Source organism: Amblyraja radiata, chromosome 1 (genome assembly GCF_010909765.2).
Source record: "Amblyraja radiata isolate CabotCenter1 chromosome 1, sAmbRad1.1.pri, whole genome shotgun sequence".
Classification (NCBI taxonomy): domain Eukaryota; kingdom Metazoa; phylum Chordata; class Chondrichthyes; order Rajiformes; family Rajidae; genus Amblyraja; species Amblyraja radiata.
Genome location: NC_045956.1, coordinates 90,971,048 through 90,987,245, shown reverse-complemented (window position 1 = coordinate 90,987,245; position 16,198 = coordinate 90,971,048). Strand labels below are relative to the sequence as shown.

General features: G+C 45.4%; 1 protein-coding gene across 3 annotated transcripts in view; it reads right to left on the bottom strand.

Moving 5' to 3' along the window:
* Window positions 1-9,889, bottom strand: part of tbc1d19 (TBC1 domain family member 19) — a 112,143-nt gene extending 102,254 nt beyond the window's left edge. Inside the window, exons 1-2 of one of the 3 annotated variants that reach the window (XM_033026626.1) lie at window positions 9,521-9,889; window positions 5,731-5,803 (exon numbers count right to left, since the gene is read on the bottom strand). In XM_033026626.1, coding sequence (XP_032882517.1) covers window positions 5,731-5,803; window positions 9,521-9,649 — 202 coding nt within the window. In that variant the 5' untranslated portion in view covers window positions 9,650-9,889. Of the gene's footprint in view, window positions 1-5,730; window positions 5,804-9,520 lie in introns of those variants that run through there. The other 2 variants (XM_033026645.1, XM_033026636.1) reach the window with 2 other exon arrangements.
* Between the last annotated feature and the right edge of the window lie 6,309 nt (window positions 9,890-16,198).

Genomic DNA, 16,198 nt, shown 5'->3' with positions numbered 1-16,198 from the left:
AATAATAATTCACCCACCAACCTCTGTTGTCAGTTACTTTGCCAACTTCATATGCTGCTATTAATATTCATTTATGCCATGTGCTTCTGTAAATTGCTCATTTCTAAACCTCCCCCCAGTCTAGTTTCAGTAAAAACTCTGAATCAAGCACTTGAAACAACATTTTATTTTAACAAAAGCGCATTACAGTTCAAGTACTGTACCTATCCCACCGCGGGTTCGATCCTCGTATCTGCCTGTTCAAGCCCTCTAGGCCTCGCTCAGACAGAGACACTCCAGAAGTTCACGCAGTCCCAAGCGCTCTCCCAGAAGATCGACACAGAATCTCGTGGTGGTGGACTTTTATGTCCCGGGACCTCGAGGGGCCAAACCACATGGGGGTGGTCTCTTAATAACCCAATTACAGTTATTGATTAACCCCATATATAACAGACATTTCTCAAACCCAATAATACAACAGCTCAATACATTGTATTCAAAATGGACTTCGTAAGGAAGCCAACTTAGAAACATTTACCCTGATCTACAGGAAACCCAGACAAGGCTCAATACCTCATCCAATCAACACTCGGCAAAGTCAAACTCTGCAACATTATTTACAATTATTTACAAGGTGTATGTCTGGTTTGCAGCCATCCAATCCATTCTATGCATTTTGCACCTAATTGACAGGGCTGGCAGATGTTCTCATTCTTTGCTTGCAAATTGTATCTAAGCTCCATACACACTGGCACCTCTTTGCAGCTTGTCCCAGCTCTGCAGAGAGCAATTCCAAATTGACCAAATCTCCCAGCAGCCTGAAGCTTTTACCCCATTTTGAAGTCCTAGCCTCTCCAATTTAGGCAGGATTAACACTTCAACTTTGTCAATAAGTCTTTTACATGGCACCAAAATGCTTCTGGAAGTTGATGTACACCACATAAATTGCATTACCTTTAACTGTATCCGTTACTTCGTCAAAAAAGGCAATTAATTTGGTTAAACAAAATTTGCCTTTAAAAATCCAGTCTAGCTTTCCTCCAGGTGAGTATTAATCCTGTCCTACATTAATATTTCGAAAGCCTTCCCACCAGCAAGTTAAACTGACTGGCCTGTAGTCATTGGGCTTCTTCTATTTTTTTTTAATTTTCCGAACAAGAAAACAACATTGGAAGATGATGGTCAGAACCCCCACAATTTCCTCCCATACTTCTTTCTAAATCTTGGATATATCCATGTGGTGTTAGTAATTTGCCTACTTTATGTTCAGCCAACTTTTACAACACTTCCATGACGAAGACAGAAGATAGAATTCACCTGAACTCTCCTTCCATCACAATCCTTCACATTCAACGTCACATCTTCCCCTCTCCTCCCCTACTGCATTTAGGAACCACTCACTCTTCCACCCCCAATCGCAACTACCCCGACCCATGGTACATTATCCTGCAACCAAAAGACGTGCACCTACCCTTGCACCTCTTTCTTTCCACCATCTAGGGACCCACACTCTCAGTCCACTTGAAAAAGGGATTTGCTTGCACTTCTTCCAATCTCGCCTACTATATTCCAACTCCCAGTCTGCAGCTGGATTCAGCACCAAGCCCTTTAGCTCCCCCTAGTCCTAACCTTTCACCCCATCAGCCGTCACATACAATACATAATCTTCCGACATTTTCTTCCACCTCCAATGGGATCCCACCACTAGCCACATCTTCCCATCTTCATCCCTTTCTGCTTTCCGCAAAGACCATTCCGTTCCCTCCGCACCCTCCTGGTTAACTCATCCCTCCCCACCCAAACCACCCACTACACAGGTATTTTTTTGTTTTGTTTATTGTTACATGTACCGAGGTACAGTGAAAAGCTTTATGTTGCGTTAACCAGTTGTGTTGCGTGCTTATTTTCCCCTGCAACCACAGGAGATGCAACACCTGTCCCGAAACATGCTCCCTCTGCTCCATCCAAGGACCCTGACACTTTTTTCAGGTGAGGCAGAGGTTCACTTGCAACTCCTCCAACCTCATCTACTGTATCCGCTGTTCCAGCTTGAACTCCTATATATCAGCGAGACCAAACACAGGCTCGCCGATCATTTCGCTGAACATCTCCGCTCAGTCTGCCTAAACCTACCTGATCTCCCGGTTGCTAAACAATTTAACTCCCATTCCCATACTGACCTTTCTGGCCTGAGCCTCCTCCACCTTCAAAAAGTGAGGCCCAGCACAAATTTGAGGAACATCACCTCATATTTCGCTTGGGCAGTTTATACCCCAGCAATATGAATCTTGACTAACTTCAATGAACCCGTGCTTTCCCTCTCTCTCCATCCCTCCCCCTTCCTAGTTCTCTGACCAGTCTGACTGTCCCCTGATTAAATTTTCTCTGTGTGCTTTGTTGTCACCTTCTTCTAGCAAACAATGATCTAGTCTACATTTTCCTTGTCTCCCTCTCCCCGGTCTGAAGAAGGGTGTCGACCCAAAACGACACCCATTTTTTCTATGCAGAGATGCTGCCTGTCCCGCTGAGTTACTTCGGCAATTTGTATCTAACAAGCCCAGAAGCACAGGACAAATATCCTGAGATGAGGTGAATTAATGCCGCTGCCCCCACCTTTATCTCCAATACGTAACACAATCCCTGTATGCAAGGAGATGGATGGAAATGGATGGATGGATTGAGGAGGGGGTTATCACACTTGACCGAAAAGATAAATTCAAGTTTGTGATTTTTTTTTTTTTTTAATTAATCATTATGTTTGGATTCATTTAAATCTTTTTATTGCTCTGATCAAAAAAGGCATTTAAAATTTCATTCAAAGCTCTCAGTAATGCTAATTACATCACCATTTTCTTTAAGTTAAAGTTATGTTTCTAAGAAACTGTATTATTTACAAAAATGTACACACACAGCTTTCCACCCTTTCAAGAATCAAAAAAGCTCAAATGAAAGTAACATTTGACACTATGAAACATTGATAAGTTTTAATCTACAATTTAAGAAGGAGAAGGGTAAATCGGAGGTGTCAGTATTACAGTTGAACAAAGGGGACTATGGAGCCATGAGGGAGGAGCTGGTTAAAGTTGACTGGAAAAATACCCTAGCAGGGATGAATGTGGAACAACAATGGCAGGTATTTCTGGGAATAATACAGAAGGTGCAGGATCAGTTCATTCCAAAGAGGAAGAAAGATTCCAAGGGGAGTAAGGGGTGACTGTGGCTGACAAGGGAAGTATAAAAATAAAAGAGAAGTTGTACAACACAGCAAAGATGAGTGAAAAACCAGAGGATTGGGTAACTTTAAAGAGCAACAGAAAATAACTAAAAAGGCAATACGGGGAGAAAAGATGAGGTACGAAGGTAAGCTAGCCAAGAATATAAAGGAGGATAGTAAAAGCTTCTTTTGGCATGTGAAGAGGAAAAAATTAGTTAAGACCAAAATTGGACCTTTGAAGACTGAAAAGGGTGAATTTATTATGTGGAACAAGGAAATGGCAGATGAGTTAAACAGGTACTTTGGATCCATCTTCACGAAGGAGGACACAAACAATCTTCCTGATGTATTAGGGACCAGAGGATCTGGGGTGATGGAGGAACTGAAGGAAATCCACCTGAGGCAGGAAATGGTGTTGGGTAGACTGATGGGACTGATGGCTGATAAATCTCAAGGGCCTGATAGTCTGCATCCCAGGGTACTTAAGGAAGTGGCTCTAGAAATTGTGGATACATTGGTGATCATTTTCCAATGTTCTATAGATTCAGGATCAGTTCCTGTGGATTGGAGGGTAGCTAATGTTATCCCACTTTTTAAGAAAGGCGGGAAAGAAAAAACAGGGAATTATAGACAAGTTAGCCTGGCATCGGTGGTGGGGAAGATGCTGGAGTCAATCATAAAAGATGAAATAGCGGCACATTTCGGTCCGAGTCAGCATGGATTCACGAAGGGGAAATTATGCTCGACTAATCTTCTGGAATTTTTTGAGGATGTAACTAGGAAAATGGACAAGGGAGAGCCAGTGGATGTAGTGTACCTGGACTTTCAGAAAGCATTTGATAAGGTCCCACATAAGAGATTAGTGGGCAAAATTAGGGCATGTGGTATTGGGGGTAGAGTGCTGACATGGATAGAAAATTGGTTGGCAAACAGGAAACAAAGAGTAGGGATTAACGGGTCCCTTTCAGAATGGCACGCAGTGACTAGTGGGGTACCGCAAGGCTCGGTGCTGTGACAGCAGCTATTTACAATATATATTCATGATTTACTCACTTTTTCACCCAGAGAGTTGAGAATTTATGGAATTCCCTGCAACAGAGGGCGGTGGATGGATTTAAGAGAGAGTTAGATAGAGCTCTAGGGGCTAGTGGAGTCAAGGGATATGGGGAGAAGGCAGGCACGGGTTATTGATAGGGGACGATCAGCCATGATCACAATGAATGGCGGTGCTGGCTCGAAGTCCAAATGGCCTCCTCCTGCACCTATTTTCTATGTTTCTATGTTTCTATGAAGGGATTACAAGTAACATTAGCAAATTTGCAGATGACACACAGCAGGGTGGCAGTATGAACTGTGAGGAGGATGCTATGAGCATGCGGGGTGACTTGGAGAGGTTGGGTGAGTGGGCAGATGCATGGCAGGTGCAGTTTAATGTGGATAAATGTGAGGTTATCCACTTTGCTAGCAAAAACAGGAAGGAAGATTATTATCTAAATGGTGTAAAGTTGGGAAAAGGGGAAGTACAACGGGATCTGGGGGGTCCTTGTTCATCAGTCAATGAAAGTAAACATGCAGGTACAGCAGGCAGTGAAGAAAGCGAATGGCATGTTGGCCTTCATGACATCGAGTATAGGACGTTATGAAGGCCAACATGAGTCGAGTATAGGAGCAAAGAGGTCCTTCTGCAGGTGTACAGGGCCCTAGTGAGACCACACCTGGAGTATTGTGTGCAGTTTTGGTCTCCAAATTTGAGGAAGGACATTCTTGCTATTGAGGAAGTGCAGCGTAGGTTAACAAGATTAATTCCCAGGATGGCAGGACTGTCATATGCTGAGAGAATGGAGCGGCTGGGCTTGTATACTCTGGAATTTAGAAGGATGAGAGGTTATCTTATTTAAACATATAAGATTATTAAGGGTTTGGACACACTAGAGGCAAGAAGCATGTTCCCAATGGTGGGGGAGTCCAGAAACAGGGGCCACAGTTTAAGAATAAGGGGTAAGCCATTTAGAACGGAGATGAGGAAACACTTTTTCACAGAGAGAGTTGCGAGTCTGTGGAATTCTCTGCCTCAGAGAGTGATGGAGGCCGGTTCTCTGGATACTTTCAAGAGAGAGCTAGATAGGGCTCTTGGGGAGAAGGCAGGAACGGGGTACTGATTGTGGATGATCAGCCATGATCACATTGAATGGCGGTGCTGGCTCGAACAGCCGAATGGGCTACTCCTGCACCTATTGTCTATTCTCTATCTTTGACTGTGGAAATGCTGCATCATTCCTCCTCAATAGAGTGGCCATTCACATTAAAATAGTATGATTAAATAAGTACAATATGAGACTCCAAAACCACAAGGTACAAAAATGAACTAGAATTTACTCAGATTTGCACTTTTAAACCAGAGAATAAAATGTAGCACAGTATTCATTGTTAGGACCAAGAAGCACATTTCCTTTATAGTATGTTTTCTTTTATCATTTGTTAAATAACAGACAAGACTTCATAAAGAAATTCAATTTGCAAGGTATATTTTTCTTTACCCGATTTTCGCAAGAATTCCTTCAGATCCTCCTTCAAAGATTCAAGACGAACTTCTGTTTTATGTAGACTTGTCTGCAAGCAAGACATAAAAAGGGTGTAAAGACTTTTCACATAGTGCTGTGATGCTCTATCTAGAGCTTTTCAGTGTATTACACCCAGATCCAGACACGAGATACATGAGGGTACAAATAGATGACAACCCCTATGGTCAGGATTAAGAAAATATAAATATGAAAATGAGACACAAAGATGTCTAGAACTATGGGTTATTCTCAAAGCAAATGTTTACCGATCATTTGCAAATGAAATTAGGAGATTTTTCTGCATTCAGAGTGAATTGTTAGAATTTTCTATCTCAGAGGATTATGAAGATTTGAGTCATTGAGTTTAAAACAAAGATTGATAGATTTCTGGATGTTATGGAATCGAGAGATATGGGGATAACATGAGAAAATGGCATTGAGGTTGATGGTTAGCTAAGGAGATAAATAACATCATCAGCTTGGAGGTGAAGATAGTCTATGCTCTGATGTTCTCATTCCCCTTTCAAGCAAACAATATACAGTTGTTTCTGCCTTCTGGTTATAGACATCATTGCTGTAGTGTAATGACTTTTTACCAACTACTCTTCATATGCCTCTCATACTTTTATATCTCTCCATCAGGTCCTCCCTCAGTCTTCCCCACTCCAAATAAAATAAACTCACCCTATCCAGTCAGACAATATCCTGGTGAACATCCTCTGCATCCTAGAATAAAGCGATCAGAAACTGCACAGTTGTGGCCTAAATAATATTTTATATAATTGTACCACAGTCTCCTTGTTCTAATGCTCTGCCAGGCCTGTATTACAGGCATCTTTAGCTTATGCTTGTTTTGGGGGCTATTACCCTTCAGTTTTCTCTCCCACATATAAAAGGAATGCTCAATTGGGTTCAGATCAGGTGATTGACTTGGCCACTCAAGAATTGACAATTTTTTAACTGAAAAACCTTTGTTGTTTTAGTAGTATGTTTGGGATCTTTGTCTTGCTGTAGAATGTATTGCCGGCCAATGTTTTGAGGCATTTGTTTGATCTTGAGCAGATAGGATGTGTCTATACACTTCAGAATTCATTATACTACTCCCATCAGCAGTTGTATCATCAATGAAGAAAAGTGAGCCAGCAGTAATTTCTACATGGTGAAACCAAAATGTATAAAAATGGCCTTTAATAAAATCTGACATAGTGCACTTTAACCACATGTGGTTTTTTTTAATTACAAATCTCAAATTGTGGAGTACATAGGCAAATAAATAAATGATGGGTCTGTCCCAAACATTATGTAGGGCACTGTATCAGATGGCATTTACTCATCAATAAATTACTGATACACATTTTGCATTTCACTAAGTTACCTAAATCCAGTCCTCAACACACCTTTGGTCCATATGTGAACCAATTCCAGAAATGGGGTGAAAGTTATTGTCCTTTACATTAAAGTAAAGGAGAATGACAGAGTGTGGAATCAAAGAACCTTATGGAAAACAAAATCAATGGGCATAAAGGAAAAGTACTCATAACTCATGCAAAGACAGGTGGTTGTCGTGATTGGAGCCTAGTTTAATCACTGCAGGAGTCACTTCTGCAGAACAGTGTTCTGGACCTAACTGTCTTCAGCTGCTTCATCAAGAACTTTTCTTCAATTGTAAAGTTAGAAGTGCGGATGCTAGTGTTGATTGTACAATGTTCAATTCTACTTCCAAATCTTCAGAAAATTAAACAATCCACTTCTGCAAGTAGCAAGACCTGAACAACATTCAGGCATGAACTGATACATAGCAAGTAACATTCAGGTAATGCAGGTGCCAAATAATGGCTATGTCCAACAAGACAGAGTCTAAAAACCTATACTTGACAATCAATGGCTTTACCATTCACTTTTTTTGGCATGGAAAATATAGTACCATGTGTGGTTAAAAATAAGACACAAAGTGATGGAGTAACGGGTTAGGCAGTGTCCTTGGAGAACATGGATAGGTGACGTTTTGGGTCAGTACCCTTCTTCAGACCTGAAACGTCACCTATTCATATTCACCAGGAATGCTGCATAACCCGCTGAATTACTCTAGCTAGCAGTTTTGGGTCTTTTTTTTGTAAACCAGTATCTGCAGTTCCTTATTGCAAGGGCCATGCTGTTGAAAAAAGGATCAATTAACACTGGATTGAGAAAGTTTGTACAGTTATTGTGGCACTGCTATAGGAAGGGTGTCATTAAAATGTAATGGGTGCAAAAGAGATTTGAGGATGTTACCAGGTCTGGAGGGTTTCAGTTAGACTTGGATGGATAGACTTGGACATTTTTTTTCCTGGAATGTCGGAAGAGCGACCATATAGAGATATATAAAAGCCAGAGGGATATAGATAAGGTGGAATAGAACAGAACAATACAGCACTGGAACAGGCCCTTTTCCCCACATTGTCTGTGCCAAACATGATGTCAAGCTCACACACAGTATAGTTGCAGTTGTTTCCACAGGGTAGGAGAATCTAAAACTAGGGGGCAGAGGTTAAGGTGAGAAAAAAAAACCTTATGGAGAGCCTTTTCATACAGAAGATGGTGTTTATATGGAGTGAGCTGATAAAGCAAATTGTAGAATTGGGTATAATGACAACATCTAAAAGACATTTAGACAGGTATATGGTAAGGAATGCTTTGGAGGGATACAAGCCAGGCACAGTCAGGTGGGACTACTCAGTTAGGCAACTTGATCACCACAAACGAATTGGGCCAAAAGGCCTGTTACATACTGTATAATTTATGATTTTATAACATGGGCAAGAGGCTGAGGCTTTATATGGTGCTCATCAGGCCACATTTAGAATATTGAGAGTATATTTGGAGCCCATATCTGAAGAAGGATGTGCTGGCGTGGGTGAGGGTCCAGAGGAGGTTTACGAGAATTATCTCCTTGGTGATTGGGTTAATGTATGGGAACCGTTTGATGTCTCTGGGGCTGTACTCACTGGAGTTTAGAAGGACGAGGGGGATCTCATTGAAACCTACCGAATAATGATCAGCCTAGATAGAGTGAATGTGGGGAGGACGCTTCTAGTAGTGGGAGAGTCTAGGGCCTGAGGGCACAGCATCAGAATAAAAGGACGTACCTTTAGAATTAATATGAGAAATTTCTTTAGCCAAAGGTGATGAATCTGCAGAATTCATTGCCACAGATGGCAGTGGAGGACAAGTCATTTGGTTATTTTTAAAGTGGAGATTGATCTGTTCTTAATTAGTAAAGGCATCAAAGGTAACGGGCAAAAGGCTGGAGAATGGGGTTGAGAGGGGCAAATAAATCAGCCATGATGTTACGGCGGAGCAGACTCAAACTCAATGAGCCCGAATGGCCTGATTCTATTCCTATGTCTTATGGGTCCCCAACTATCGAAGGCTATGTTTTCCAGTTTTCAATAAACAAGGAAAGACTGCAACATTCAGCTACTTATTTATACGAAGTAAACACGTCATTCCCCTAGGCTTGAATGAGAAGGCATCTGGTGCAGGAGGACGTGTCATGGCGCATTGCATCGTTGGGTACCGGAGGATTTGACCAAAGCATCAATGCAAGACTAGAAATCAGGGACCTACATCCCTCCCATCCATTTGCCCGCGGGGTCGGCATATTTGATCTCCCCATCAGAGCTCAGATCCCGGTGTAGCCGGGCCTGCAAGAACCCCGTCAACAGCGAACCTCTCCCTGCTGAATACCCGCTCCTGCCTCTCCCAGCACCGGCTTGGACTCACTCACCCTGGCCTCCCGCTCCAGCTCCGAGTGCAGCTGCGACCCCCGCAGCCGCTGCACGATGCAGGCAATGGTGAGCGACAGCTGCCGCTGATCTAGCTCAGAGTCCTCTTCCAGCTCCGATTCCGGCTCCATCCTCCGCACCAAGCGCCGGTGCAGCCGAGCAGGCGCAGCCCAGCCCGGCCCGGCCCGGCCCACTCGGCCCGCCCGGCCCAGCCCACTACGCCCGCCGGCCGACCCGCCAGGCAGCCACCCGATCAATCGCCCGGCAACCACCGTACGCCGTCATCCGCCAGGCAACCACCCAACACCCGTCCGTCTCACAGCAACCACCCGTCACCCGGCAACCACCCGTCACCCGGCAACCACCCGTCACCCGGCAACCACCCGTCACCCAGCAACGACCCAACACCCGTCACACAGCAACTACCCGTCACCCGGCAACCACCTGTCACCCAGAAACCACCCAACACACGTCACCTGGCAACCACCCGTCACCCGGCAACCACCCATCACCCGGCAACCACCCGTCACCCAGCAACCACCCAATACCCGTCACACAGCAACCACCCGTCACCCGGCAACCACCCGTCACCCGGCAACCACCCGTCACCCAGCAACCACCCAACACACGTCACCCGGCAACCACCCGTCACCCGTCCGTCTCACAGCAACCACCCGTCACCCGGCAACCACCCGTCACCCAGCAACCGTCACCCGGTAACCACCTGTCACCCAGCAACCACCCAACACACGTCACCCGGCAACCACCCAACACCCGTCACCTGCAACCCCTTTCACCCACCACCCAACACGTCCACCTCCCAACCACCCTTCACCCGGCAACCACCCATCACCCCACAACCACCCAACCACCCCACCCACAGCACCCACGTCACCCGGCAACCACCAACACCCTCCGTCTCACAGCAACCACCCTCACCCGCAACACCTGTCACCCACAACCCACACCCAACACCCTGTCACCACGCAACCACCCGTCACCCCACCCCACCACCAACAACCCACACCCGTCACCCGGCAACCACCTGTCCCCGCACCACCCACACCCTTCACTAGCAACCCCGTCACGCACAAACACCCAACACCCGTCACCCGGCCCCGCGCCCCACCCCGCACCACCCGCACCCACAACCACCACAACACCCGTCACCCAACAACCACCCACAACCACCTCCGAAAGTAGGAGGATAATGGGTATCTTTCGTGATGTAGGTACAAAATCAATGAGGGAATAGATCGGGGTAGATGCACAGAGTCTTTTACCCAGAGAAGGGGAATCGAGGACCAGAGGACATAGGTTCAAGGTGAAGGGGAAAAGGTTTAATTGGAATCCGATGGTTACTTTTTTGCACACGGAGGGTGGTGGGTGTATGGAATAAGCTGTCAGAGGAGGTAGTTGAGACTGGGACCATCCCATCGTTTAAGAAACAGTTGGCCAGGTACATGGATAGGACAGGTTTGGAGGGTTGTTTTTTACTGTATTTCATCTTGCGTTAAACATGACTTCATCTTGCATTAAACGTGACCAAGCACAGGCAAGTGGAACTAGGGTAGCTGGGACTTTGTTGGCTTGCGTGGGCGAGTTTGGCCGAAGGGCCTGTTTCCACACTGTATCACTCTATGACTATGACTCTATAACCAACCAACACCCAGCAACCAACCAACACCCATCACCTGGCAACCACCTGTCACCCAGCAACCAACCAACACCCAGTACCCAACCAACACTGCCACCTGACAACCACCCGTCACCTGTCAACCACCTAACACCCGTCACCTAGCAACCACCCAACACCCGTCACCCAGCAACCACTCAAGACCCGTCACCTAGCAACTACCTAACACCGTCACCTAGCAACCACCCAACACCCATCACCTAGCAACCACCCAAAACCCGTCACCTAGCAACCACCCAACACCCATCACCTAGCAACCACCCAAAACCCGTCACCTAGCAACCACCCAACACCCAGCAACCACCCTTTACCTAGCAACCATCCGTCACCCAGCAACCACCTACCACCCGTCACCTAGGAACCACCCATCACCCAGGAACTAACCACCACCCAGCAACCAGCCATTACTCAGCAACCACCCGTCACCCACCAAACAACCAACACCCATCACCCAGCAACCAACCGCTCGCCAAACCAGCAACTGTGCAGCGAGCAGAAGGGTTCCGACCCAAAACGTCACCCATTCCTTCTTTCCGCTGCCTGTCCCGCTGAGTTACTCTAGCTTTTTGTGTATATCTTTGGCCTTTAACCTTAGTGTAGTTTAGTTTATTATCACGCAAACCGAGGTACGGCGAAAAGTCTTTTGTTGCGTGCTAACAGGTCTGCGAGAAAACTATACACGATTACAATTGAGCCGTCCACAGTGTACAGATACAAGATAAAGGGAGTCATGTTTAATAGTAAAGTAAAGTAAAGTATCCTTTATTGTCATTCAGACATTTCAGTCGGAACGAAATTGTATACCTTGCAGTCATAACATAGAATAAAATAACAAAACACACACTTAACATAGTTTAACATCCGCCACAGTGAGTCTACCAGACACCTAACTGTGATGGAAGGCAAAAGTCTTAAAGTCCTTGTCTCTTCCTTCCTTGTTCTCCGTCTGCGTTGAGGCGATCCAGGCTTTCGATGTTGGGTCGGGTGATGGTAAGTACCGCGGGCGAATCCGAGCTCAAGAACGGGCCGGTTCAAACTCTGGGGCGGACGAAGCTGCCACCCTCCAGTCCAGCGGAAGAAGCTGTCGTTGCGGGAACTCCGGAGAATTGGTCACCAACCTGGGACCTGCGAGCTCCCGATGTTGTCATCCACTGGGCCCATGGCCGAAGCCTCTGAGGCCCCGAAGTCAATGCAAGATGAAGTACAATAAATTCCAATTAAATGTGTCGGAAGGAACTGCAGATGCTTGTTTAGACCGAAGATAAATACAAAATGCTGGGGTAACACCGCAGTCAGGCAGAATCTCTGGAGAAAAGGAATAGGTGACGTTGCATGTTGATACCCTTCTTCAGACTGAGAGTCAGGGGAGTGGGAAACGAGAGATATGAAAAGGAACATAGAACAAATGAATGAAAGGTTTGCAAAAGGAAAAATTAAAGCCAGCATTGTTGGCTGTGGAGAAAGTGATAAAGAGTGATATAAACAGTGAAACTCTGCAGGATAACAGTGAAATTAGCACAACAACTACAATGGGAAGGTACGGAGAGAGAAGGGATGCAAGAGTTACTTGGTTAGAAAATCAAATATCAGGCTTGTACGCTGCCCAAGTGGAATATAAGGTGCTGTTCTTCCAATTTGCGTTTGGCCTCACTTTAACAGTGGAGGAGAACCAGGACAGAAAGGTCAGTATGGGAATGGGAAGAGGAGTTAAAGTGTTTGGCAACCAGGAAATCGCATAGGCCAAGGCAGACTGAGCGAATGTGTTCAGCGAAATGATCACCTAGACTACGCTTGGTCTCGCCGATATATAGGAGTCCACACCTAGAACAGCGGATACAGTAAATGAGGTTGGAGAAGGTTCAAATGAACCTCTCTCACCGGAAAGGACTGTCGGGGTCCCTGGACAGTCTCCTATGGTTGCAGTGGAAAGTAACTGTGGAAGGGGTGGTTTGGCAGGGAAGGGATGTTAACCAGGGAGTTCTGACGAGAGGTCTGTATACTTAGTTTATTTTAATTAGTTTAGTTTAGTGTACCGAGGTGCAGGGAAAAGCATTTTGATGCTTGCTAACTAGTCAGCGGAAAGACTATACGTGATTACAATTGAGTTGTCCTCTGTGTACAGACGCATGATAAAGGGAGTAACGTTTAGTGCAAGATAAAGTCCCGTAAATTCCAAACAAAGATAGTCCAAGGATCTCCAATGAGGTAAATAGCAGCTCGGGACCTCTGTGTAGTTGTTGATAGGATGGCTCTGTTGCATTCTTGCCACACTGCTTCTCTCTAATATCGTCAATACAGCCCTCTTCCAACTTCCATCACCAAAAAAATCAGTTTGCAGACCTATCAACCCACAAATTTCACTTGGCAGTATTTGTACAGATGACCAGCAATCTTTGTAGATTTCAGTTACTTCATCTCTCCATTCAAGGTGTCCTGAAGGACTGCATAATATTTGGATCATTAGGTGGTATCCTACATTGAGTAGAGGAAACCACCAACTAGAATCGCTCCCACTACATTCATTTTGCATCCAGAAAGCTAGCCCCTTGCAATTCAATTTGCCCCCTCTCGCACCCCATTGATTTTTTTGCCTGATATTAAGCACAAATTGCCGTGTAATAACTTCAGTGACAAGAGTCTCAAAATTCAGGTTGGTCTTGAATGTATTCGTTGATTGGAATCAATGGATATCAATTATAGGAAAAGTGTAATCACTCGAATGGGATTACACTGTAGAGCTCCGAATAGTCAGCAGGAGATAGAGGAACAGATATGTAAACACATTACAGATAAATGCAAAAGTATCAGGGTTGTCGTTGTGGGCGACTTTAACTTCCCTAAGATTGACCGGGACTTCCTCAGTGCGAAAGACTTAGATGGGGCAGAATATATCATGTGCATCCAAGAGAGTATGTGGCTAGTCCAACTCGAAGAGGGGTCATACTGGACCCAGTACTGGGAATTAAGCCTGGCCGAGTGACTGGAGTTTCAGTGGATGAGTATTTTGGGAACAACTCCCTAAGTTTTAAAAGATACAAAGAGCTGGAGTAACTCAGCCATTCAGGCAGCATCTCTGGAGAACATGGAAAGGCGACATTTCGGATCAGGACCATCTATCATCTATCTACTCCAGAGATGCTGCCTGACCAACTGTGTTACTCCGGCAGTTTGTGACTTTTTTTGTAAACCAGCATGTGCACATCCTTGTATTTCCATAAGTTTTAAGATAGTTATGAATATGGATAATTCTGGACATTGGTGGAAGGTGCTAAATTGGGTGAGGCAAATTACAGCATTATCAGGCAGTATCTACGGACATTTCACAACCCCTCTGGCCCTTCTAGCTGCCTGATTTTGTAAGTTTGCAGACAGTAGAGTTGAGAACTGTGAGGATGGTTGCCAAAGTATGCAGTGGGATATAAATCAGCTACAGAAATGGGTGGAGAAATGGCAGATGGAGATTCATTCGAGCATATATGAAGCTTTGCACTATTGGAGGTGAAATGTAAGGGGAAAGTATATGGCTAATGGCAAGACTCTTAACAACATTGGTATACAGAAAGATCTTGGAGTCCAAGCCCATAGCTCCCTGAAAGTGGCAATACAAGTCGATAGAATAGCAAATAAGGCCTATGGTATGCTTGCCTTCATGGGCCGGGGAGTATAAGAGTCAGACAGTCATTTTGCAGCTTTATAGGACTTTAGTTAGTACGGATTTGGAGTATGGCCTCTCTCTGGCAATGGATGAGTCCCAGGACTGAAAGGTTAGGATGGGAGTGGGAAGGAGAGTTAAAATGGTTAGCAACCGGGAGATACAGCAGCCTTTGGTGGACCAACCACATAGTCTACATTGCTTTCGCTGATGTAAAGGAGGCCACATTGGGAACACCAAATGCTAGCGTGAGGCCACACACAAACTGGATGAACAGCACCCATTTGAGTACTTGAGTACCTTACAACACAACATCGTCTGTCGTCTGTCGGCCCTGCAGTCTGCGGTGCTTCTGGCTGCGGCGCGAACTTTAAATCTTCGACCGCCGGCCTGCGGCCTACACCAGGCTGAAGCCGCGGTCTCCGGTGTGGAAGAGTCGATCCTGGACTTACCTTGACTTTTACCTTGTCCATTTATCATCTGGACGCCCGCAGCGACGGCTGCAGAGGGTTGAGGTCCCGACCACGGGGGAAAATGGAGGAGTGACTGGCCAATTTCAGTGCCTTCCACCACAGTGATGAATGCTGTGGTGGATGTTTGTGTTAAATTTTTATTGTGTTTGTGTGTTCTTTATCATTGTACCGCTGCTGACAAATTCATTTCACTTGCAATTTATGTGCAATGTGACGAATAAAACTGATTGATTGATTGATTGATTGATTGAACATTATAATAATAATAATAAATTTTATTTATGGGCGCCTTTCAAGAATCTCAAGGACACCTTACAAAAATTGAGCATGTAGAGGAAAAACATGTAAGGGGAATGAAATAAATAGTAGAGACATGACTAGTACACAAAGTAAAGACAGAATTCAATACAAAACACAGTATGAGGCAATTAATGCACAGATGAAAAGGGACGGGGACGTGGGGCTAAGGATAGGCAGAAGTGAAGAGATGGGTCTTGAGGCGGGACTGGAAGATGGTGAGGGACACGGAATGCGGATCAGTTGGGGGAGGGAGTTCCAGAGCCTGGGAGCTGCCCTGGAGAAGGCTCTGTCCCCAAAACTGCGGAGGTTGGACTTGTGGATGGAGAGGAGACCGGCTGATGTGGATCTGAGGGACCGTGAGGGTTGGTAGGGGGAGAGGAGGTCAGTGAGATATGGGGGGGCCAGATGGTGGAGGGCTTTGTAGGTGAGGACCAGGATTTTGTAGGTGATCCGGTGGGAGATGGGAAGCCAGTGAAGGTTTTTGAGGACTGGAGTGATGTGATGCCAGGATTTTGTGTGGGTGATGAGTCGGGCGGCTGCTTTCTGGGTTATGAACATT